Below are 25567 nucleotides of genomic sequence, written 5' to 3'. Positions count from 1 at the left end.
GCTAAATAAAAATGGACTTTTTGAAAATTAAATTGATTTAGGCCAAGGCTACAAACAAACACAAGTCAACATCGTTATTCTTTCAAAAAAAGTAACTGCGCATGCTCAAAAAGGACAACTTCCGTTTATCTTCGAGATCGAATGTTGCTCTGCTTATTGCTTCCCTAGAAAATCAAATCCACTAATTACTTCCTTTCTGTGTACATTATGATATTTCCCCAATGATGGCAGCTTTGTTTTCATGTACCAAATGTCATAAAAGATACCCATTTGATGAACTATCCCAAGGAGAGCAGTTATGCAAGGTTTGGTCGACCTTTACTGGTTACTTGTCGGTGTCGACACTCTTCTTCAGACTCTTCTTTCTTACACTTCTCACCATGTCATGTCAACAACTCTTAGACTCTCTCAATGAGAGCCTTTCAAGTTTCTTTTCATACTTCTCCTGAGGCTTAATAAAACCCCCATTAGTATTGAGAAATGCCTCCTAAAAGAAAATTATGGGATCTGTCGTTACTGTGAAGACCTTCCTTAAATTTAAAAATACGGTCCGGTAAATTTAATTTTTATAGTTCAAGCAAGTGGCTACTCCGGCGTCGCGCCGGTCAATAGATCAGAAGCTATTCTCCGGCGTCGCGCCGCCGGTCTATTACTAATAATTTGTTGGTGCAGATTTGCAAATACCTCTCTCATCTGTTTGTCTTGGAAGAAAATTCCCACAACTTTACCACTTCGTGCCACTTTTTATTCTCATCCGGGGTGAGAATAGAAAAACGATCTACCTCTCACCCCGGGTGAGACTTGCCAGCGTAGGCTATTCTCACCCGGTGCGAAACAAGACCTGCTTTTCCTCATTTTGGAATACTGTCTATCGGTGTGGATGATCAAATTGATAAAAGCCAAGAAAAAATTACGTTATAGCACAAAAGTAAGCTAATTTGATCGTCTTCAAAGATGCTATGGCTATTTCACTGTTCGAATCGAGCCGAACTACGCGGGTCGCCATTTTGTTTTGCCCGGAAGTTCTCGCAAGATCTACTCCTCCCCTCTCTCTCTCTCTCTGTCTCTTTCTGAATACTGTCTATCGGTGTGGACGATCAAATTGACCAAAACAAAGTTAAAAAATGATGTTAAAACACAAAAGTAAATTAATTTGGTTGTCTACAAAGATGCAGACAATAGGTTTTCAGACACAAACTGCCCCAATTCCTCCAATTTAACATTATGGATTATGTTTGGTGCTTGAAGAAACGTGTTCACAACTATTGACGCGAGTTCATAACAAAGAGTGAGCATAAGAAGAAGTCATTTTCACTGTTTACAAAGGCCACCTCTATTCTCACCCGGGATGAGAATAGTGCAGGCTAGTCTTTTTTTGGCTATTCTCACCCGGTGCGCGTTCACCGTTATAGCCTAGATCTAGGCCAACAAATTTTGCGTTCACCCTAAACCACAGAATTCTACACTGTGATAACAGAAAAATTGTAGAATTCTGTGCCGTGAACAAACGTTCCATTACAACTGTAGTGTAGCCTACTAAAAGCGTACAATTTTGTATGTTGGGCAGTGGAGAGAGAGAGAGAAAGAGACAGAGAGAGGAGTAGCGGGAGAACTTCCGGTCAAAACAAAATGGCGACCCGCGTAGTTCGGTTCGTTTCGAAAAGTTAAATAGCCGTAGCATCTTTAAAGACAACCAAATTAATTTACTTTTGTGTTTTAACATCATTTTTTAACTTTGTTTTGGTCAATTTGATCATCCACACCGATAGACAGTATTCAGAAAGAGACAGAGAGAGAGAGAGAGGGGAGGAGAAGATCTTGAGAGAACTTCCGGGCAAAACAAAATGGCAACCCGCGTAGTTCGGCTCGATTCGAACAGTGAAATAGCCATAGCATCTTTGAAGACGATCAAATTAGCTTACTTTTGTGCTATAACGTAATTTTTTCTTGGCTTTTATCAATTTGATCATCCACACCGATAGTCAGTATTCCAAAATGAGGAAAAGCGGGTCTTGTTTCGCACCGGGTGAGAATAGTCTACGCTGGCAAGTCTCACCCGGGGTGAGAGGTAGATCGTTTTTCTATTCTCACCCCGGATGAGAATAGCCACTTCCGTTTACAAAAATGGAGATATGACAAGAAAGCACTGAAGTCGCGACATATCAGTTAAATTGATCGAAAATTACAACAAGAAATAAGTTAAACAGCAAGCTATACTAGATCTATATGACTAGACAGAATTTTAGACACAGAATCAATTTTGTTTGTTTAAATAAACAGAATCATTATTTTAAAATTAGCAAATGGACGATGGAAATAAATGAATAAAGTTATATTTATCATAGATAAAATATAATGAAAGGTAGACTTACTAGGCGGCCTAATTATGGCGCCGGAGAATAGCTTCCGATCTATTTACCGGCGGGACGCCGGAGAATAGCCACTTGCTTTATAGAAACCCTCCTGTCTCAGTGAGAAAGGGTATTGTTTTGTAAAGGATTTTTTTAGAGCCCTGAACACGGTTTTGGCATTGAAAAACATCGCAAATGCTTAGTTTAGATGTTACGGCACTTTATTTCAGGGGAGAGACCCCCTTGAACTCCGCCCTACTATACAGCTCTTACGTACTCGCTCGAAAGGGGAATACCCCCTGAAACACAAATTCTCCTTATGACAACAAAACCATGCATTATTTTTAAAAAAGCCTAAAACTAAGCCTTAATAACTTTTAAAAAACTGACCTTATTCGTATATCCGACGTCACTAAAGTGGTGAAGGAGCTGACTTCTGGTAGTAGGTGTGACGCAAAACGGGAGGGCTTCTATAAAAATACAAAAAATACATGAAGTTGATGAAGTCATGAAGCTGACAAGTACAGCGAGCAGCTAGATCTAGATTCTAGATCTAACACACCTCTGTGATTGGCCCAGATAAGATGGCGTATTTCTGCCATCTACTTTTGTCTTTGTCCGTGGCTTCCCCCAAGACTCTTGGATTTCCCTCGCCAGTAACTGTTGACAAAATCTGGTCATGTTTGTTTTAGGGTATTAATTTGTGTTATTACTGTTAGTGATAGTGTTATCTTTTATACAATCTGAGCAATTCTCGTTCCTTAAAATTTCCTTCTCCTCAAAGTTGTACTCACACACACACACTCAAGCTCGTGCTCGCACACACGCACATATACACTTACTACACACTCAAAAGCGCGTGCACACCGCACACGCATGCACACCCACAGCCAACCAAGAAGTCGGCAATGAAACCTAGTGACGTAGCCGATCGCACTAAGCGGAAAAGCGTACCCGCCACGGTGAGATCTAGTCAACTGGTGAGGGAAGCCCCAGAAGACGACAAAAATAGTTGGCGGAAATATAATATGCCATCTATATTTGAGCCAATCTCAAAGGTGTGCTAGGTGCTCGCTGTAGCTTCATGTTTTTAATGAAATCGGAATTTTAGTTACTAAGGTATAGTGGAGGCGGAGTACAGAGGTCTGACTAGACTGATGGCCTTTTTTTTTCCATTAATATTTCTGTTAAAATCTGTCTCTGTACTGTACCCATATATATATATATATATATATATATATATATATATATATATATATATATATATATATATATATATATATATATATGCATAGAGGCCCTATGATAGGTAGGCCAACCATATTGCACTTTATATTTTGTGGATTTTTGTTAGTTGGGTTGTAAACTAGATTTATCACTTTATCAATATCACCAGCCCTATAATTACTAAATAAATTTAAGTTTTAACTCACTGAGTGGAGCCTTGCTCCTGACCACCGCTGTACATACATCGATAGAGACTACAATCGGGATTTCCCAATTTTTTAAAGTTGGCAATCTAATAAATAATGCGATATGTTTTAAATGAAACTTAGGGTAATGGGGTTGCTAATTGGATAAAAGAACCGAAGATTTTCGAAATCCAGAATTAATTTATATATGTTAAACTCTTCTCACTTTGGTGACGGTTGCCCAACATTATTTCACTTCACTTGTTGTAAAAGAATACTAGTTCTAAGGATGAGAACTTTGTGAGACAATTCATAGAAGTAAAATAGATGCCTAGATCCAGTCCTCATATTTTTATGGTATTTTTTTTTGTCTCAGAATTGTACTTTATAAAAATTTTCAGAATTCCTAATGATTTTAAAATTGTAGTTAATGAGTGAGGTTAAATGTGACACCATGTTGACTAATCTGCTTGGAAGGATGAAAAATACAGAAAAGAAAGGGATGACTGATGGCTTGAAAAATGCATGGGATTGAACAGAAAATTTTAATGTGTCGCACTATATTGTTGGACGGACCCAATCATCCCGAAGTTTTTTGTTTGTTTGAGTGAATGACAGTACTGTTTTCTTCTCAGGAATGTAGGAACAACTTCCCAACAGTGAAGTGCACTTACTGCCGTGCTGAGTTTCAACAGAACAGGTAAATCAGTCTTTGAGTTGGTCCAGGTCAGGATTGGAGACACTAGTGAGGCAGTCTTTGGTCACTTGAAAAATATGAGCTTTTTGGTCGCTTTTGTGGTACTATCATGTACAGATTTGGCCTAGAATTATGAATATTTAGAATGATGTGGAAAACTGGCAATCTCTGTTATTTGATTTTTTTGTTTTGTCAGTGAGATCATTTGTGCTCTCTGAAATTTGAGTGGGGGGGGGGGGGGGGGGTTGGATGGGACTTCATTCATGCTTCATATGTCCTTCTGTGAACTTGAAAATGTCTTTGTGTCAAAGAATATGAAAAGCAAAGAAGAGTTCTGAAATTAGTCTCAGTCTGACTCAAATTACATTGATTTCATTTTAGATAGGATTTTTCTTCTCTTTATTTTTATTTGCATGCCCAATTCTATACAAACAATGTCTTGTGGTTTGTAAAACAAGAAGAGTTTAAATTATACCTACTTTGATCAGGGGGTGGGAGGGTTTTGCTCGTGTGGGGCTGGTTTTAGTTGTTATTTTCTTTTTCTGTTGAAGACTGAGCTCCTTCAACTGCATATCAACAAACAAAATCATGCACTTGGTTTTCTGAATACATCAATTTGTTAATATAAGTAATGTTCCCATCTTCTTCGACTCCATAAGTGACAAGGTGGGCAACTTTGTATCCCATAGTGAACTTTTCATTTTTTTCGTCTCTGATAAATTCCAAAATGTGAACAAAAGTCTCTGAATATGGTGACATTGTTACTGGCAAACCTCACCTATGGGGCTACAGAAGAAAGGCTGGATAAAAAGAATGGGTATGATGTAGGTAGGTAGAAAAACATTTCATGGTTGTGGTTAAATTGGTGAGTTGGGAGAGGAATGTAACTAAGATTTTTCTAAATTGTTATTATCATTAAAAGCTTGCTGTGTACTTTTCTGAATGTTTGTAACATAAAATGCTTATGTGTGTTTTTATTATTCAGCAGGGGCAGTACCAGTTCTATATGTGCAAAATGCGCTCAAAACGTGAAGCATTATGGCAAGGTTTGTTACACATTTCTTTGCGGTGCTTCTGTATATGTTATGGGGAGGGGGGGGGGGCTACACCTGAAGGCTATCTCGCTTATAACCTGGTCAAATTTTACCAAATTTCACACATATAACAAGCATAGTAAGGAGTCTTAAAATCCACAATAAAATTTGAGAAAAAAGTTTTGTTTCCAAGGCTACGGCGCCCATATTGGATTTTATTTACATGTCTTGCTTTTGCGTAATGAATACCGCACATATTTTTCATGGAAATGGATTATTTTTTTGCACTCATGTTAACAAACATTAGATCTACAAATTATTAGATCTACAAATTTCTGTGTTGAATTTTTCCTAAACAAATTAAAAGTAGAGGTTTCCTTCGTCTTCTGGGCAAAATTCAAAATTCTTACCATGGTACCAAACTGAAAATGTTTAATTTGTCCTGCACGCTCAAATGACCTAATGCAGTTGCGAAGGCCATAAAACACTTACCTAAACAAAACAAGGAGGAAAAAATGGCCAGGAAGGATTGTTTAAATTGATGAAATCATATTTGCCTGAGAGAGAAAAGGGTGGTCAATTTCTTAACTTTTGGTTTTACTTATTATATTGTTTCATTATTGGAAATTGATGTTAAATTTTTTTGGGTCAATTTGTTTCATTCTCTTTCCAGCCTACTGCATGTGAGAACTGCAGCGTTTTAGCAGCGTTTATTGGCAATCGATGCCAACGCTGTGTTAATTCTGAGAAGAAATGGGGACGTCCTCTTGTGTGTGAACAGTGCAAACTCAAGTGTGCCTTTGATCGTCCTGAGAGAAGAAAAGTGAGTGCTATGTTCAACTCTGTTATTACAGTGAATGATCTTTAACCCGCTTAGTATTACTGGCTCTATTGTGAAAATTTGCTTCAGTATCACACAAAGGGAAATAACCCCCCTTTTTTTGTCACAGTGTATGCATTAAAAAAAAATAACGGAAAACAGCCCAGAGCTTCTATATGAAAAGAATTGTACCATAATGGACTGAAATGAGTAGAATTTAACGTCAAGTAGCAATATTTATTATCATGTTTACTGAATAACCAGTATTACAGTCATGCAAATACAATTTTTATCTCCAAAATGTCATTGTACCAGAATTGAATTGTCATTGTCCTTCACCAAAAGCAGCCACCTACAAACAGTTAATGACAGTCGTTTATAGCTGAAGGTGCCCCTGAAAGCACTTCCCTTGGCACAGATTGATTTGGCACATTGAGCATCCAAACTGAGTTTCAGTTGGTAGGAAGGGACCTTGAGGGGTCAGTTTCTTGGGAACAACCCTTCTGCATTTTGTTAATATTGTCAATGAGGTTGCCCAAAAATCGGAAAGCCATTTTGTACTGGCTGCTGCTGACAGCTGTTTTTTTCAGTAGCCCAGTTTGATTGACTTGTCTGTTTGTTTGCTCAATGAAAATTGTACGCAAGTAAATTACCCTGATGGGCTCTGGTCGGAATGGCATATTTGCCAATCAGAGTAAGGACAGAACCATGGTACGCCTGTTATGGTACTGAATTGAGGCCATGCAAGCGGCTGGTTATGACTGTTATGGTACTGAGTGGATTTTATAGCTTACATGATTTTGCTGTAGATTTTATGGCTGTCCTCAGTTTGTACCCTAAAATGAATGTCAGTTCAAGCTCTGCAGTTGTACATGTCAAGTTATGTTTAAATAAGTCATTAAAAAAGTATCTTGTCTCTGTGATTTTATATTGGATGTTTTTGTCCTTCAAGAAATTCTGTACTGTTCTGCACAAGTTTGTAAAAATTAAAGTTGTTTAGCTAATTTTTTAACCAGTGAAATGAAAGTTAATATTAATTATACCATCTCCCAGTCTTCCATATTGATATCCTTACTGTGATAGTTGTGATGTTTTTGGATGTGCAGAAAACAATGAAGAAACCTGAATGATGATTTTGTTTTATTGTTATTTAGTTTATGGTCCACTGAGTGTCCCGTTTTACCACCACTGTAAGGGTTAAAAGAGAAGTAGAATTTTTTTTTAGAATAAGTGTCTCATTTGATGAACAAGAATCAATTCACCATTTATTTCGTCAGTCGTTCTTGAATTTTTTGTTGCATTTTTTTTTTCCAGCAGGATGGCAAACTGATGTGCTGGTTGTGTGACCAAGCATATAAAAGAGTTCTTGCAAAGACCAGAAAGTCCCAAGAGCTGATTCTAAAAACTTCAAAATCATCCTCATCTTTTGTAGCAGACTCACCTAATAAGTCAAACACTCCGACAAACCATGATCAGAACTTTCCTTCAAGTCAGACAGTGGTGTCTTCAGGTTCGTTAGAAGGAATGACAGTGTTAGAACGCCTTACCAGATTAGCCACAAGTGGTGGAAGCAGTCGAGGAAACACTCCCCCTGTCAATAGTGACAGAAAATTTGACAATGTAGTTCTCGGGAAACCAGAAGCAGAAAATCGGGTTGCCGAGAAGGAATCATCTTCGGCGGTGCTAGAGGAGAAAGACGACGGAGATGACAAAGAAAAGCATAGGTCTCATCGGCATCATCGAAAACACCATCACCATCATCATCATCGCTCCCACCATTCTAAACGACGTCACTCGAAGTAAGTTGCTACCTTGACCAACAGATGTAAGCTTCTCAGCAAACACAAATTATTTGGTTTGGGGATATTCTTTAATTATTTGGTACCACTGCTCTGAAACTTTCTGGAATTTGAGAAAGAGAGAGAGTATGCTCATTTTAACTCCTTGTCTGACATTTATTGGTTTTAATATATTTCTGTGTTGTTTGAGGGCCTTTGGTGTTTCCTGATTGGAAAAAGATTTACTTGGCACTCATATGACCTTATGCAGTTGGGAGCTCCGTAAAACCTTACTAAAATTAAACTAAAGATTTTGAACTGGTCAAAAAGATCTGGTCAGTACAAAAGTGTTGTGTATCAGAGCAGATTGGAGTTGTAATGTATACCAAACTGTCGGAATTTGGTGCATATAAATTTTGTACCCTATAGGTCAATGCGACATAGTGTGTGAGTAGTACTTTTGTCTCTCCTTCTGAAGGATGTTATGAGTGAAATGAAAGGTTCATCCTCAAAGTTTACATTTAGTGGGTGGTATTTACTTTATGGAGATACTGGTACTCGTTCTCTTTTTTAAATAAAAAAAAAAAAAGGAATGGTCTGTAACTGGGCTTTCAAAATTTCAACCTTCTCTTGTGAAACCAGTGCTGATAGTTGGAGGAAAAGAATTAGTGTGTGTGCCCAAAGAAAGGTACCAAAAGTCGCCAAAGACCATTTAGAGCTACAGGCTGATAATGGCAAAAAATCACTTTTTTTTTTTTACCGAAATATGTTTCCTTAAAAAAATGATAGTTCTTCCTTTTTTTAACATTGATTTGACTTCTAAATATTTTATTTTGAATTATTTTGAGGGTAGGGTAGTTTTAAAAATATAATGAAAACTGCTTTTAAAAGGTATTAAAATCTATTCTTGAAGCTCGTTTTCTCTTCCCCGCTATGTTTTACCGTTGAATTCTTATCATGATATTGATGTCAACTGAATGCCGAATTGGAAACGAATTTTCAATGAATAAATACATTAGAAACTATTGTATCATCGTTTTTTTCTAGTTTGTATGTGTTCTAAACTTAAAAGCTAATATTCTCAAAATTAGATCTTTATACCCTACCTCGCAAAATGTGCAATATCTCAAACTACTTGGGATATCTAAAAAATTGAAAAGCCACTGTGTTCAGCATTGAATGTCGTATTATGTACAACCCGTAACTCAAAATGGTTAAAATCCGATTTTTGGTACCTTTGTTTAGGCACACACACATTTATTCTGTACAGCAGCTCTGTGTCAAGAGGTTCGTACAGTGAGTTGTTGAAGTCATATTATTGTTATGGAGACATTTGTTTTGGTAATGTCATCCCCACTGGCATGACAGTTTGCAGGTTTTTTTCCCCTCTTCTGATTGAAGGTCCTTTCGTTTTCCTCAGAGATGAAGATGACAGTGGAGATGCCAAGAAGCAAAAGGCAGAGAAAAATTCAGCAAATGGAGTCACAGCAGCAGCAGTATCAACGCCAAAAAGGTAATGTCTGTCTTTTGGAAAGTTTTTTGTCTTTAAACGTAAAAAAAAAAAAATCAAATTGTAATTGAGAGAATATGAAACAAGTTATTTTTTATGCTTGTCACTGGAAGCTGTATAATTGATTCTGAGTTGAAAACATGAATAAGTATGATTTGTTATGCTTTCCTTGTTGTTTAGGAGTCGAGGGATACATTATGTTGAGCAGGGTGACTGCCAGGCCTCGGGAATTTGATAAAAATCACAGAGACCCGGGAATTTGAGGAAATCTGTAAATTGCCGCGAGAAAGACCCGGGAAAATACATAACAGTTCTCAAACATTTTGAAAACCAAGTTGGATAACGTCCTTGGGTTCATTTTTGCCGGTTGCGATTGTGATATTCATTCGGCTTTTCCCAGTCTGAGAGTACATTTCACGCGAAAAGTGGGCTATGGCAGCAAGCGGAAGTGTATGTGTGATACCGAAGCTCGATCTACTTTCATTTTCATTACTACCCAGAAATTTGTCGGTAGCTGTCTGATTAACACAACATTTGTAACTTGCAGGTTATGCATTACAAAGCTGTGTCGCCATGAAAATAAATCAATATTTGTCCTGTGCTGTTACTTGCGGGGAAAAAAAAGAAAGGTGTTGGGCTCGCCATCGTGACCAGTCAGTGAACCTGCAGGTTCACATCACATTGTGAGTACAGGTGATCATTGGAGTCACGAAAGTTCATTCGTCTTGAGCGCTGCGAAGTATAGGGCTCCGGAACGGGGGGAATTATTGATTTTTTTTAAAGATATAGTCGGGGGAGGGGTGGTGCTGAAGGCAACACTGGATGACAGACACTGAACTTGGAGGAAAATTTTAGAATTTAGAATTTTTATTATTACTAGAGCTTTCTGCAAAGTGTGCATTGGTGCAGGCCTTGTGTGGAATTGGGATCCGTCATACTCATATCTTGTAAGCTGTGTTTTTTAACCTAAAGCTTCGCGTTTCATTGGATGGGTGATAGTATGTTTGTTTCATTGTCTTTGGGTTTTTTTTCTCTTTCTCTCTCTATTTGTCTCTTTTTTTCTGTCTCTCGTGATAGTTAATTACATGTATTGTCTATATTTTAGCTTTTTATTCAAGATTCACAGATTTTCAGTGTCACTGCATCTTGTCCTCCCACAGTTCTTACACCTCCCTCACTGAATAGATCTACTTTAGCCATTTAAGTTATTACTCTGCTTTGAGTTTGAGCAATAATTTTTGTTTTTTACGTTTATTAAATAAATCTTGACACCCAAGCTGGTTCTTGACAGTCAATGTTCTGGTTCTAGGCCTTTTCTCAGGCTCAAAACAAGGCTCATTTTTATATAGTTTATATAGGCGAATATGATGAGGGGAAAATAAGTAAGAACAGACTGAGATACGCAAGTCACACAGTATCTCAGTGCCACGCTGACATGTTGTTGACTGGATAGCTGACATGTTGTTGACTGGATATAATGTCTACATGCGTGTGTGTATGTGTGTGTGTGTGTATAAATGGAGCATGCACTGTCATTGTTATGTAGCATGCCCCTGGAAAATGGATGAGCCCCACTGGAAAATTGAGAAGCGGGGGTGGCAGTCACCCTGGTTGAGGCATATATAATAGGGACTATGTCAAAAATGACAATAAGGGTAGCGGTTCATTTTGAATAAGTTCAACAAGTTGACTATGGTGTCTATTAATCTTTTTCTGGGGACCCTGAGAAGGCTGCTTACTGTGTCATCTGAAAGTCTCATAAGTTTTTATTTCACATCTCTGAAATATCCTGTCAAAAGTCATATGAAATCAAATGAACCATAAAGTTTGGGCTATTTAGCGCACCTATACACAAGCAGCACCCACTACATTTATAAAAGATGTGAACTTTTTTCACAAATGAGCCGGGCCAGATTATACCTCACAGATATATATGTATGTCAGTGTCATCATATTCGTGTCCGCTGAAATCTTTTTCTTATGCGTCAGAGTTAACTCACTTCAGACGGTTCACACAACAGTTGCGTGACCCCCGCTGCGATGCTCGCGACGGCTCCCACAAGCCCCGCGTGACCAACTTTGGAATTTTTTTTCCGCTCTACAAATCACGCACGGATCACGAGACCCGCCTCGTACCCTTGTTTGGCCAAGCCTGAGCTACTTAGACTTCGTTTCATATCTCTGGGGCCGGTAGTTTTTAAGTTATTGAAGGTGAAGGACAGTGACCCCAACTGGGGTTGAACAGACCGGAACTCGCGCTTTGTTTTTTTTCTGTACAGCTGATAGTAATCCGACAGTCGCGTCGTAGTAACGGTCGAAGAAGTCGCATGAACAAGAATCACATAATTTCGCCGTTTTCTATACTTCTGTACGTTTTACTAGTTCTAGTGTCTCAGAATATGTGTCTAATAGTTAGGATCCTGGATATGTACCCGAGCACGACCTGAGTCGTAGTTCTAGGGTTAGATCTAGCACTAGTACTGGTGGTAATTTTCGCGCAACGAAATCACAACGTCGTGCCGTACATCTGTCTCATGTAATTCAGTGTATGGGTCTGAATCAATGCACAGACCAGCTTTTATATTTCCACCAAACACTCGCACATGTATACAAATCAAACCAGAACACGTTGAACTTTTATTTTTGTTGTTGTAGTGAATGTCATTCTACTTATCACGTCTCTGGAAATTTTTCGGAAAATCAAATTCATGTCAATTTTTAAAAAATCATACAAATTAAAGTATTAGACTTAGACAACTTTAGTTTTTTGTATTAGATTAAGCTTGAATGTTACTTTACTGTGTCAAAAAATAATTACAATAGGGTAATTCTGAGAGTTGTTGTGATTTATTGAAATACCCCAAAAATGCCAGTTTTCAACGCTTGTGACTGGTGATAGGGTCCAGTCGCAAGTGAGTTAGACATATCGAGGAGTGCTTCCTCTGCCATTCGCAGATTTTTACCCTAAGGCCGTTTAGACCTCTCCATGGGAGTCTTGAAAAGTACCCACCTGTCTGTTGGACCGTGTTTCTTAGGCGTACGCTAAAGTGAGGTGTTGAGATGTCAACTTTTTAATGTTTTAGATGTATGCTAAGAATACAAAGGAGTACGAAAGAGAATCACCAAAGCAGTGGGGCAGTATGAAGATCTACTGATTACTGTGAAGAGACGAAAATTAAAATGGTATGGGCATGTCACAAGATCCACAGGACTTGCCAAAACAATCCTGCAAGGAACTGTACAAGGAAAGAGAAAGAGAGGAAGGCAGAGAGGGAGATGGGAGGACAACATTACAGAGTGGACAGGAAAGACAATGGGTGACAATCTGAGGAAAGCAGAGGACAAACATAGATGGCGAGAGCTGGTTTTCAGATGCAGTGGTGCCCCCACGGTTGCCCCAACCACGGGATAGAAGAAGAAGAATAGACAATGAAGTGATGCTCCTGCAATCAGAGAAAGTCCGCAAATAAACTGTAGGGTTTAAATCTGAGGGGAAAGGTCGCAGCTTATAGCCCAAACTTAACAGTAGTCCAAAATTGTAACAGTATGCGCATCCATTGTTTGTGTAGTCATGGAAACTCTAAAAGGCAAGTGTGGATGGGCACTCACAAATACGTATTTCACAATACTTGTAGACACAAAGCTGTTATGTACATTCAGTGTGATATGAATATGAGGGTATTAATCTCGCAATGTGATGAAACATTCTAGATATGTTTTTTTTCCTCCTCAGTACGGGTAGCAATGAAGCAGGAGCTGACACTGCAACCTCGGAGAATGTCATTCTGATCACACAGCTGAGGGAGCAAATTGAGAGTCTAAAGAAACTAATGAATGGAAAAGATCAACAACTTTTGGAGAAGGATAAGAAGGTAGGCATTATCGAGAGTTTTCATTTCAGTAATACAAGTCCTGATAAAATCTGATGTGAAGGAGGTTTTTTTTTTGTGTGTGTGAATTTCTCATTCTTCTGTGCTGCTCAGGCTTAGAATCGTTCATGTCTTGAGCCATGTTGACAAAATCTTTATTTTGAGCTGTTGCCTGTGATTTGCTTAGCAATAGTGTTTTCTTCTTTGTGTAAAATTATTAGATAAATAAACTGTTGACTTTTTTTGAGTGTTTAGCTGAATGTATTTGACACTTTTATCTTTCTCTGATTGGATTGGCTAGGCATTTTATTTCATGTCAAGTGCAACTAGGTTGTCGTTCGGCATGAATTTTGAAAAAGCTCTCTTTGTTTTAGATTACAGAACTGAAAGCACAAATGTATGAACTTGACAAGGACTTTAGAGCGAAAAATCAAGCATCAATTCGATCCCATGCGACATCGATAGAAAATTTGCAGGTAAGTCCTCTTGAGAAACTTTTAATTTTACTTCCCCATAACACTGTTGTTAGACGCTGTTACATGCTGCATCCACCATCTTGATATTTTTTACTATGTTTAGATGAGGGATGAGATGTATTGGTTAATATTTTGCATTGTGGAGTAGTATGTAACTACAGGAGACTTTTGAAGTTGCTGAAGGTAATCTTGCCTCAGTCAGTTTCCTGCTGGTCTATGTACACTGCTTAATGGGTTCTGAGTAATAATGTAGAAGTCTGACTAGTTTTACTTACTTCGTTGTTAGGGAGTTGGATCCTTTTTCATGTTAAAACATTCATATTGATTTCTTATTTGCTTCTTTTATCCTATTGTTATTTATTTGATATATCAGAAAGCATACGAAGTCGCAGGGACATTATGCGACATTATTAAAACTTGGATGGGATACTTGGTATGGACACTTACCCTAACAATACTAGTTGACCTATGTCCTTACAAGATTGCTGTCCTTTTGCCTTAAATGTGTTGTCAATAAAAATAAAGCCATCTTGTATTGAAGCAACCTCATTAAAATGTATGTTCCACCAAGATCTTTAAGATCAGGAGATCGGTCTATGAGAACCCTTTAGAGGGGAGGTCAAAAACTCCATGGGAGGTCCTTTTCTCATCTTGTACCATCCTTCTGGAACTCTTTCCCACAACATATAAGGGATACAAAGTCGGAGGCAAAATATAAAATTTATTTAAAAGTGAATTTCATGAAATGACAGCTTGATAAATAGTCCTTCTTATTCATAGTACTCCTATATTCAAAATGTGATGTGCACATCATCATCGATTGTGCTGTGATAGTATCAATGGCTGCTTACATGTTGGCATTAATCTAAAGAGCATATGCACATCAAAGAAAATTGATTTTTTTGTTAAGATAAAGGCATTATAAAGGGCCAAGAGCTGTATTGTATGAAAGTAGGTGCTCTGAAAATGATATGCATTATTCTCATTGCCATTTCGTCCTACAAGGAACAGATAAGTACATATACAATCATTTTCTTTCTCATTTTCTGTTCATCAGATTAAGAATCGGGAACTCACTCGTCAAGTTGCTTCCCTTTCGAAAGGCAAAAAGACCTCTGACACTTCATCTCTGAATTTATCGACCTGAAAGCTGCATTGCCATGTCATTGATTGAATCTGTTTTCATTTCTGTCTCTGTATTGTATTTACCCGGTCTGACGTTTTTAATGCTTGCTGAAGGTGTTTTACCCTTGATTTATTCTGTTTGATTGTAATTTCTCACTCACCCCCCACCCCACCCCCCTTCTCTCTAAATAACTAGCAGAAGCATGCTCTGACTTACACTTGTCCTTTTTTTAAAAAGTTAATACAGTCGGGCACAGATAACACACACACGCAGATAACTCAAAGTCATGGATAGTTTGTATAATATGCTACTCCCTGACTGAACCACTATATTTTCTTTGTATTGACAACTCTGATTTTTCAAACACCCGCACAGATTTGTCAAACAGCTTGTTTGGAAAAATCCAATTAAGTTTTTCCTCACAAATGTCTCAAATTCAAATCGCCCTGCGCACATAACGGAAAACAACACACCCATCGTCATTGAGCATGTCAGGTTATGAGCCCATTTGGCAAGCTCCTGCTGTGCTGGTAGCCTATGGAGACAAATCTTCGCACATTACCTGTAGTGTGCGTAAGGCACTAGAACTTCCTTGAATTTAGTCATGTTAAGGTGGGTGCTGGATGGTGGGGTGTGGCTGAGGACAGATGTGGTGGTGCTTTGGGCTGTATGGTGTGTGAATTATGTTTGTGTACAATTGTGAGTTTATGTGTGCATATGGTTATTTGAATGTGAAGGAATGGATTGGGAAGTGAACATCTGTCCCATTGCTAGCAGTGGCTGATGCTGTGCTGGAGTCAAAATCAAATAGGTAATGACATTTTGCCAAGGGCCTGCGCTTCGTGTAAATAATCATCCCTAGTTTGATTGTAGCATATTTGAATAGAACACGTGTTGTCAATCTTGATGACCTGTTATAATGGCATGAGGCATACCATTATCACTTATCATCCTATCATGAGTCTCAAGATCTACGCTTATTCACACCTTGGTGTTATCCTGTCAAGGACAAACATTTTACCTTTTCATCGGGATTTACAACGGACATGTGATCACTTTCACGAGAGTGGCTGATCTGTGACACAGCAGGCCGATCTCTAGTCTCATTCTAATTCTAATGACTTAAGAAGATGAAACCTGAAAGAAATTTGGCCTTGACTTCACATGCAACTCACAATTGTTGGACAGGTTCTAAAAGTAACACATCACTATCACTTGAACAGCTTTGTGCTGTAAATCATGATCATTTTATCATCACAATTACCAATCCTTGCCTTCATTTTCTTCTCTATCTCTTTAATTTTTCATTTTATCGGTAAACTGGTTTTCTTGAATTATGGATGTGTCGAACACATTTGTCAATCCCTGATGTGGTTAGAGTTATCTGTGCTGTGCCCAGCTGTAATTATTTGTATCGATCTCTAAAAATAGTTTCTTAAAATGTATTGCGAGCAGTCAAGAATATAGGTGCAGACCTTTGTGACATTCTCTGATGTAAGTTGTGCTTTGGGACATAAGTCTGTAAGCAAACCATTCATCGTAAACATAAAATGTTGACTGTTGTTTGTATGTTCATATAGCCCATGTTTATGAAAACTCATAAAATTTTCTGCATTTAGGTGCTTTCAAAGACTGTAGAATTTAATACTAGATCTTGCTTTTTTAAGTCTAGAACACTCAATAATGTTGACTTTTTTTTTCATTCAGAAGTTCGATATGTTCTGAAAACGAATATTTAGTAAATACTCCATCATTGTTCAGTAGTAGTTCTGAAATGGCTTGCTCCTTTTTGTGCATAAATAAAACTGTTAACCAAACACACTTTACATGCATGTTTGGAAAGTTCTGTGGTAGGTTCAAGTTCTTTAATATTTAGTTATTGTGTTCAGTATGATAATTTATCAATGTGTTATATTCATGTTAAGGCTGACAGTTCTCAGAATGGTTGCTTTTACTCAAGGTTGTTGTATCAAAAATTTGAGTACACTTTTTAACATTACATTAATGATTAATGTTTGATCTCGTTATTAAAATAATCAATGTTACACATCTAATCAGGTTCTTCTTATTGAAATGTCAAGTTCATGTCTAATGTGATCTGAAGGATTCTTGTTTCCTTTGTGCTTTTTATGCCAGGGGCTTTGTGAGCCTTGAGACACGATGCTCGCCTCTCAATGTAAAGTATTCAGTTCAGTTCCTGGTCCATGCAGGCATGGTAAAAATTTGGAATTTAAGTAGTCCCCTGAGATAAGATAAAAACTATGTGAGGTCTTGTATGCTTATTTATTGTGCATGTCAAAGTCACTGTGGCAGTGAACTAAAAAAGGGCAGGTAGGCTGCACATTGTGAAGTGAGGGTCCTTTACTGCTGCTCGGAGATGGGGTCATGTTTTAATAAACTGTTGCATTTTGGAATATCCTGCAATCTTCAAGTAGTATCCCCTATTTCAGGCTGAGTACACCAAATACATAATATGATAATATTCTCATTTACATACTTTGTAGATGCTATGGGGTCAGTATTGTAAACAAAGCAAAGTCTAGCCTCTGCTTTCATTCTTTTTATGTTTAGGCTATAAAAGAACCTTTAAAATAAGCCTAAAAGGGTAGTGACATCATGTCAAACATAAGGAGACAGTTTTTATGTTTTGTCTTGAATTTTTTGTATAAATTGTTTCTTGTCCTACATGTGTTCTTGTTATAGATCTCTTGTCATGTATTGTTCTTTTTTACATTTTTAGAGAACACTGGAAATATATGAATATTGGAATAAAGTTTAACTTTGACCTAGCACGCTTAATATGTGCTGTTTTATTTCAATAGCAGAAAGAAAATTTGGCAGGATTTCCTGTTTTTGTAAATATAGCATCATGTTTAGAGTAATACCATTTTTTATACAGTTCGAGCCTTGTTTGTATGAGAGTCATCTCTTGTCAACTTTTCCATTCGTCTTTTGATTCCATATTTTGTTCAAATCAAAGGCTTAAATCTTAATCAAATGCTAATCTTTTTTTTAGAGTTATTGCTTCATAATATTTATATGGCACAAATGTAAACTTTGTACAGAGGAAGAGGGTAGTGGATGCGATTTCCTCTTGCTATCTTGACAATATATTGTATAGAGGGATAGCATCTGCTTTTTTGAACTTGAATAATTCTTGTTTTTATTTGGAGATGCAAAATATGTAGATATTGATTGGTAGTTTTGACATGTATGCTTTATTTTAACATTAGAGATACAAGATGTAATTTGCACGTCAATCTTTCTGACTCCATAATTGTTGTAATTGCAATGACTGAAGAAAACCTCAAGCACTGTGTTTTTGTGAGGAGATGTTTTACTGTTAATAAAATGGTCATTCTGAATTGCACTGTGAGTGAATGTGGTTTTCTATCAATTCAGAAGTGTTTGACCCATGTTTTGGTATGTTAATTGCTATTTTTAAAGAGAATTCAGAGACAAATTTGAAAGTTCGTAAGTTGTGGTGTTCAGGTTGGTGCTTTTCAGATTTTACAATAGTTGGTCTGCTTTGACAGCATTTTTTAAATTGTGACTTGGCTTGATTTTGTGCTTGCCTTTGGAAAAAGTTCACAGTTAATTATCTACTATGGGAAAATATGGATTAAAGGGATTGTTTTTTATGAGAATATTTTCTCACTGTTGAAAATTTGCTTTTTATGTCTTGTAGTTCTTGTAGTTTTAGTAGATTTTTGTTTTGAGTGTCACAGTATTGTCGTTGGCACTTGTTGTACCACTGACGTTTGCCTTCAGAGAGAGTGACAGGAATTTTTATCAATAGGTTCACACTTAGTCTTCAAACCACTGATCTGCATCTCACAAGACTAGTTTCCATACCACTGATTTGCTGCTGATGTTTACATTGCAACTTTTGCATTAAGTCATTAAGTCTAATCACTTTGCTTCATCATATGGAACTAAAAACCTGAAATTCTAGTGAGGTTGTAACATATTTTAAGCTGTCAACAATGAGTTGTTGGTCGATTTCATAATGATTTTGTATCGGGTCAGATTTCAGTTACCTTAGTATTTAAAAAAATATTTTCCATGAGGTGAACTGGGGATGGTGATGCTGGTGTCTTCATTGATTTTTTGCAAACTTTTATTGTAGAGTATGTAGGTCTGTAGGTGGGTTGTTGTTTCTTTTTCACTGCTGGAGTTTTTTAAAAAAAATACATTTCCTCATAGGGGAAAGTTCTAAAATATTAATTCAAAGGGTACTTTGGTGATTTAAAAAAAAATTCTTTTGGGAAAATTAATTAGCAGCTTTATTATTTCAAAGACTATTTTATTTTAGTCTATTTTATGTTCAATTGTAAGTCAGTTTTGAAAATTTGGTGCTAGCTGGTATCAAACTTTTTTTTCACCTAATGTTTAAAAATCAGTACCAATAATTTTGTACATACTCTAACTCTAAGGTAGAAAAATTGAGGATTCATTAGGGAGAATAAGTGTTAAAATGTTTTCCACGATACTTTCTTTAAAGTGTATGGTTGATAACTTATAGGAACCACACATGGCAAAGAGCTTGAGAGGGTCCTTAACTTATACTTATTTGGTTGTAGACAGTAAATTTTGAGCTTGAACTTTAATTCAAATTTCAAAAGGTGCTGTTTTCTAAAGAATATGTCATAATTTTTTGCAATTCTGTTTACGTCAGTCTCAGTTATATTTGATGGACAAATTCATATTCTTGTAGTCTCTTATTAAATGTAACCTGGCAAACCACATATATGTAAACTTAAATAAGATAGAATTTTAAATCTTGCATCAGACATGTTTCCATAGCAGTATCCACCAGTACTCAATGCAGGGATGCTGTGCATGTCTTTGCTGCTTCTGTAAGTTCTGAAGTGTACTTGTTATTTTACTATACCCCTCTGAGGAATGATATAATGTTATAAGCAGGTAAATGTTTTCCTTAACACTTTGCCCCCACGGGACGCCAATCGGCGCCAGTGTGATATAGGGTGTACCTCACCTGTATCCTGGTCCGTGGGGATAAATGTTGCTGTGTGGCTGGAAAGTGTTAAGGGTAAAATAAAAGCACAATATAAGACAAAACACTGTTATAAAACAAAAGGTAAGTATGGAGCACCTGCGACTGTAATTGATAAGTTAGAGTTTGTGCAATAAAATATAGTTTTTTTAAACACAAAGGCTTCTTAGTGTGCTTCATGGCGCTGCTTGATGTACATGGATATATGACTTTCTGTTGGTGCAGCAAAATAGTCCCAGTCTCCTTATGTCCTTGCTACTTGTCTGTCTTGTTAATTGGTAAAAAGTAAAAGCAAAACGTAATAGTATAGTAACATGAACTTACTGCTTTCCAAAATCGATGTACAGAAAAGTGGGAAGACATGGAATAACATCAAGAGGCTAGCCCAGGATAGAGAAAGGTGGAAGGTGTTTGTCCGTGGTCTATACCCTGGTGCAGGGTGAGAAAGGCAATGATAATGATGTTGCTTTCCAAAACTACTGTTGAAATATATCACTATGACAACAGGATTTGTACAGTTGAGCACAGATAACATAAACACTGAGTTTGTACAATTTTCCATTTTCCTACTGATACTGTATCTTTTTCATTTTTCTCTATATATTGATTAACCCGAATTATGGATGTGTAGAACACATCAGTAAATCCCTAAGGTGTTATCTGATCTGTGCCAAACTGTATTCTTATTTTTAAAAACCAGGAGTGCTGTTGTTCTGTGACAGTCAGGACGTGTGCACTTTCTTGGTATTAACAGGCTTTTTTTTTTTTTTTAAATCATGAATAATGGACCACTCTAATTTTTCTATCTGTGCTATTTTAATACTAAAAATAACTTTGGAAAGTTATCTGCTTTTATTTTGGAGAGGTTTCGACGATTCCTTACAGTGGAAAAAATATAGTTAATGAGTACTTGTGCGTTCATTGTCATTTTTGGCCTCTGACTTGGCTCCAAATTTTGACCCTTTTGACACAAATGTCTTTTTCCAATTGGTGGTATATATGCAGAATTGAGTTGTATTTCTTAAACTCAAAGGGAAGAAACTGTCTGCTATTATTAGTTATTAGACAGCTAATGTTTTCCAACCTGTACCTGTTTGTGTTGTAGGGAACCATTTTAAAAATGCCATAAATATGAAGAATTGTACTCCCAGAAATTTGATTACAAGAAAAAAAACTTTAACAGCCCCGCCCTTATAATATTGACAAAATGAGAAGAGATCTGAGCTGGTGTTCACACCTGTTGCCAATATGGTCAGCATTATTTAAATGTAATAGTAATAGAAATATTCAGACTAATGATAGGGGGCTCTCATGGTCTAGAGGTTAAGATGTTGGCCTCTCGTTCTGTAGGTCGTGGGTTTGAATCCGGATAGCAACGGAACATCCTTTCCTGCCTTCTATTACTTCTAACAATGTTCTGTCATCTGCGTTTGTCTCCACTTTCTGCCCCCACCACCTCACCTCCTTTGCCCCCTCTGGGCTCCTAACTCTTTCTGCAGCCTTTCTACTGCTACTCCCTGGCTTCTTCTTACTGCTGTGTTTCAGCCACACCCCTGATCTTATGGTAGGAAAGATCTACACCTAGCCTTCTTGGACAAGGGCGAAAAATCTCGGAGGTCCCGTGTGCAAGTTGCGCACGTTAAAGATCCCTTTGTGGTCCAAAAAAGATAAGAGTAGACTTAGACTTCGCCTGCCTGCAGAGCAAAATTCAAAATTTCCTACCAACTGAAAATGGTCGCTTTTAAGGACAAGCGGGCTAACCCAGATTTCAGGGGTTTCCTATCCAGAAATATTGACCCACACCAAAAGTGGGCATTGCCCTATATATAGAAGTTTGGTTTCATTGGTGTGTATATTCGTTTGGTTATAGAATAAACTCCTTGTCTTTTAAAGAAGGCAGCCAGTATTTTCACTGGAAAAAAAATTTACGCGCATTTTCACGACTTGTTTTTCTCTTTGGACAAATCTGTAAACAGTTGGTTCAAGCCAGAGGTGTATATCTCTCGATAAGAATGGCAGATGGGAATCCCCATCCCTTTGAAGTGGGACGAATTTTTAAAGCATATCGTGAGTTTGAGGAAGAATTTCGGAAATACTGCGGTACAAAGTATGTTTTCAGCAAAAAGTCCTCGAAATCAGTCACCGCCAAGAACAACACAATCAAAGACGAATCGAAACGCTACCCGGTGGGAGTGGCAGTACTGTTTGTGTTCTTGTCTTTTTATTGAAGATGGCATTTTTCCATTGCCACTATTATTCAATTTGTCATTGCATCTTTTACACAGTAGGCTATGCAAATCCGGGAACATCAATCCTGACAGTATGATCACCAATCCTATAGATTCTGCTCTAATTTTCCACCGTTTTTTTTTACACGTTTAATTGTGGAATGCCAAAACCAGAGCATAATTTCACTTATAACTAAAAATAAATCTTTATTTTGGCAGCCTTTGTTTTCACCGCCGAGCCGCGCAGAGGGACAATGGTCGAGTGCGCACAAATAGGCCTATAACTTACTGCCGAGGGTGAGATTCTAGATCTACGGCCCGAGAAGCAAGAAAACAAGTGTGCCCCCCCCCCCCCCCCCCCTCCTTTTCTCTCTCTGTCTGTCGGGATGTAGATCTAGGCTACGGGTTTGGCAAAGGAAGGTTGGAGTTGGAAGCACTCTCTGCAATCGTATCGCAAGTCCGGTGGTTTTGACACCTTATCGGAATGGCGTTAGAACAAGTTCTAAATCGGAATCAAGATCTAGATCTACCAAGAATAAATTGTTTAGAAAATATAGACCTCTGCGGTAAGAGCCGGTAGATCTATGTCTTTGACAGGTCGTGAAAATGCGCATAAAATTTTTTTTTTCACAACAGAGGGTGTACTTTATTTTTCCATGACATGTCGTGAAAATACCGGCTGCCTGTAAAGAAACTGAATAAGGGGCAAAAACTTTACCTTCAATTTTCTCAAAACAGCAATTTTCGGGATAGCCCCCTTGTGCTTAAAAGCGACCAAATGTTTAATGTCTCCCGAACGCTCATATGACCGTATGCAGTTGCGAGCACCGTAACACCCCCCCCCCCCCCTCTCAAAAAAAAAAAAAGACTAATGATGAGCTTCTCTTTGCTCAAACTAAACATCACAATTGTGCAGAGGGTCCCTTGAGTTTTTTTTAAAAGATGCAACCTGGGAAATGGAACAAGTGCTGTCACTGTCCAGCATATAAATCAATTATATCATTTTCTTTGACTCTTTCTCCGCAAGTTTTAAAAATACTATCTCAAAAAGTATTTGGCAAATTAATGAAGACCCGAAATAATAATAAATCAGTAAAAGTGAAAGAAATATTTTGCTTTCTCATGATTTTATTTTTATGAAAACACCATAAACAAAAGAAAACAGTTAAAGGTATAACAAACAAATAAATCAGCCTTCAACATCAAATTAGAAAAAAAAACAACCCTGTGACTTCACTGACAGGCAAAGAGAAATTTTTTTAATGCACTCACACGAAACGGAGATACTTGCATGCAACAGATATATATGTGACAGGCTGATATAAGTGAGCAAAATAAATTAACAATTCAACCAGTTTGTACTGAGTTTCTGAAAAGCATGAGGGGTTTGTTCTAATTCATTGGGGCAAAATGAAAGTTATTTGTTGACAGTTATTGGTAAATGAATCCTCCAAATCCTGGTGTTGACGTCTTGCATCGAACACTTATGTCTGTGTATGCTTATTGCTTTCAGGAAAGTAGGAGATGAGAGTACTCTTGTCTCAGTGGCGGCTGTGAATGCTTTCCTCGTGCTGATCCATTATTTCAAGATCAAGCACTGTTAGTAGTGTTTATCACTATCTTACCCCTCAAATGGCCATTGGAGACTTTTTCAAAGGCTGCAGGGACTTCAAGAAATGGAAACACTTCTTGAACAATTGGTTTGATCTGAAAGAAGGGAGGAACAGAACAAAAAATAACAAGCTTGAAAACAAATTGACCCTTCAAAATATTTCTTTAAAATTATTAGGGGAGAAATGCTATTCAAAGACATACGAACGAGAGTTTTTCTTCTTGTTCTTTTTTAAAATTATTTTTTTTTTTTTTTTAAATCAAGACAATGGAGGAGAAAAGACAGCAGAAATTTATTGCACTTGGGAACAAAAGCAGAAATGCTGGGTTAAAACTACTCCTCAAAGACCTAGAGAAGACAGACAAGAAAATAAACAACCCCAAAATGGCCCATGAACATAATTTTACTTGAGTTCATCAATATATGCTCTGTGGGTTACTTCACCCCACCTGATCTGACAGTGAATTATAATTCAAACACCGCTACACAAGTCCTTGATGCTAGTGCTCTGCATCTAATTTTTAAAAAAAGTAATACAGATGCAACTTAGAGATGACAAAGCGATAGAAAAATATTTTCTGGGGGAGTTAAAGTAAAACTAAAAACAATGACAGAGTAGTTAGAGGCCAGGTGACCAATTTTCGTCTACATTCAAAGCTCCGCTTTATAAAATATACAGAGTTACCTACCTTTATCCTCTGAAATATACCATGAGTTGTCTACCTTGTAAATTTGGTTTTGTTACCTCCCTTAGAAAATTCTCCTTGACAACAAATATCCCGTATTCTCTATTCTCATACCACTAATTCTTCCAAATTTTTCTCATAACATTGTTGCCCTACACTAGGAGCATGCTAAATTATAGAAATATAACCCTTTTTGACATCAATAACATTATGCCGTAGGAGTTTTGCTCTTTAAAAAACAGCTCTAATAACTTTAAGGACCATTAGAGTTTTAAAAATACTTAATGTTAATAGTTCTACATATAACTCATGCCTTAAACTAATGAGTAAGGAAAATAACGAGCCCGGGTAACGACGGGCTCCCAGACTACCGTTCTGGAAGAATTTCTACAGGGGCACAGGTCGCCCCCATGGTGACCCACCTACTTCGTGGGATGCCTGGGTTGAGTGATCTGCCCTCAAATTTAAACAAGTGACTGGGATTGAAGCCAAAGAACATGCAGCCTGTTTGGTTTAAGTAGGGTAGAGTCGGGTAACTTCGCCACCCCCGTTCACCCTCTCTTAAATACATTGGAATATCCTATCCTCTCTACTCTAATTAGGCAAACATTTTATGCCAATGAGAAGCAGGGATCCTTGGCTTAATCTATATAACTAATCACAGCCTTTGTTACAGTTTTGACGTCACTATCGTGATGTCATACGCGTCTCTTCGTCGTCAGCTCTACAATTCGCATCCCTTTCTATAAATCTTCTTCATAGAGCTTACACATCTTAACCCTACTCATTCTGCTTTTAATTCTTATTTGACTGACTATCATCTATATTTTCTATATTCTTCCCTTGATTCCTTTTATTTAACTGCTCTATTATCTCTATGTAAAGGTCTTTAATAGTTATTTCAATCAATTTAATTAAATAAATACCTTTGACTAAGGTTACCTATCGTCG

At 37.4% G+C, this 25567-nt stretch overlaps 2 protein-coding genes and 1 non-coding gene across 4 annotated transcripts in view; 2 read left to right on the top strand and 1 right to left on the bottom strand.

Moving 5' to 3' along the window:
* Positions 1-124: 124 nt before the first annotated feature.
* Positions 125-20250, top strand: LOC101845089 (protein FAM76B). Its single transcript, XM_005097086.3, has 9 exons — positions 125-305; positions 4399-4463; positions 5446-5506; positions 6168-6317; positions 7629-8113; positions 9513-9605; positions 13336-13474; positions 13846-13947; positions 15005-20250. Exons 1-9 carry the CDS (start codon positions 222-224, stop codon positions 15092-15094), a joined length of 1269 nt encoding a protein of 422 aa, XP_005097143.1. The 5' UTR covers positions 125-221; the 3' UTR covers positions 15095-20250.
* Positions 20251-23434: 3184 nt separating this feature from the next.
* The window catches only part of LOC101864612 (reticulon-4-interacting protein 1 homolog, mitochondrial), a 21110-nt gene continuing 18977 nt past the window's right edge, over positions 23435-25567 (bottom strand). Inside the window, exon 9 of one of the 2 annotated variants that reach the window (XM_005097085.3) lies at positions 23435-24025. In XM_005097085.3, the coding sequence (XP_005097142.1) occupies positions 23909-24025 (117 nt within the window). In that variant the 3' untranslated portion in view covers positions 23435-23908. The remainder of the gene's footprint in view (positions 24026-25567) is intronic. The other variant, XM_035969450.1, reaches the window with a different exon arrangement.
* Positions 24926-25075, top strand: LOC118477590. The gene has a single exon (XR_004858479.1). It is a non-coding gene; the product is annotated as a U12 minor spliceosomal RNA (small nuclear RNA).

This window comes from Aplysia californica, unplaced genomic scaffold, assembly GCF_000002075.1.
Source record: "Aplysia californica isolate F4 #8 unplaced genomic scaffold, AplCal3.0 scaffold00146, whole genome shotgun sequence".
NCBI classification, from domain to species: Eukaryota; Metazoa; Mollusca; class Gastropoda; order Aplysiida; family Aplysiidae; genus Aplysia; species Aplysia californica.
This window is presented reverse-complemented; position numbering and strand designations above follow the sequence as displayed.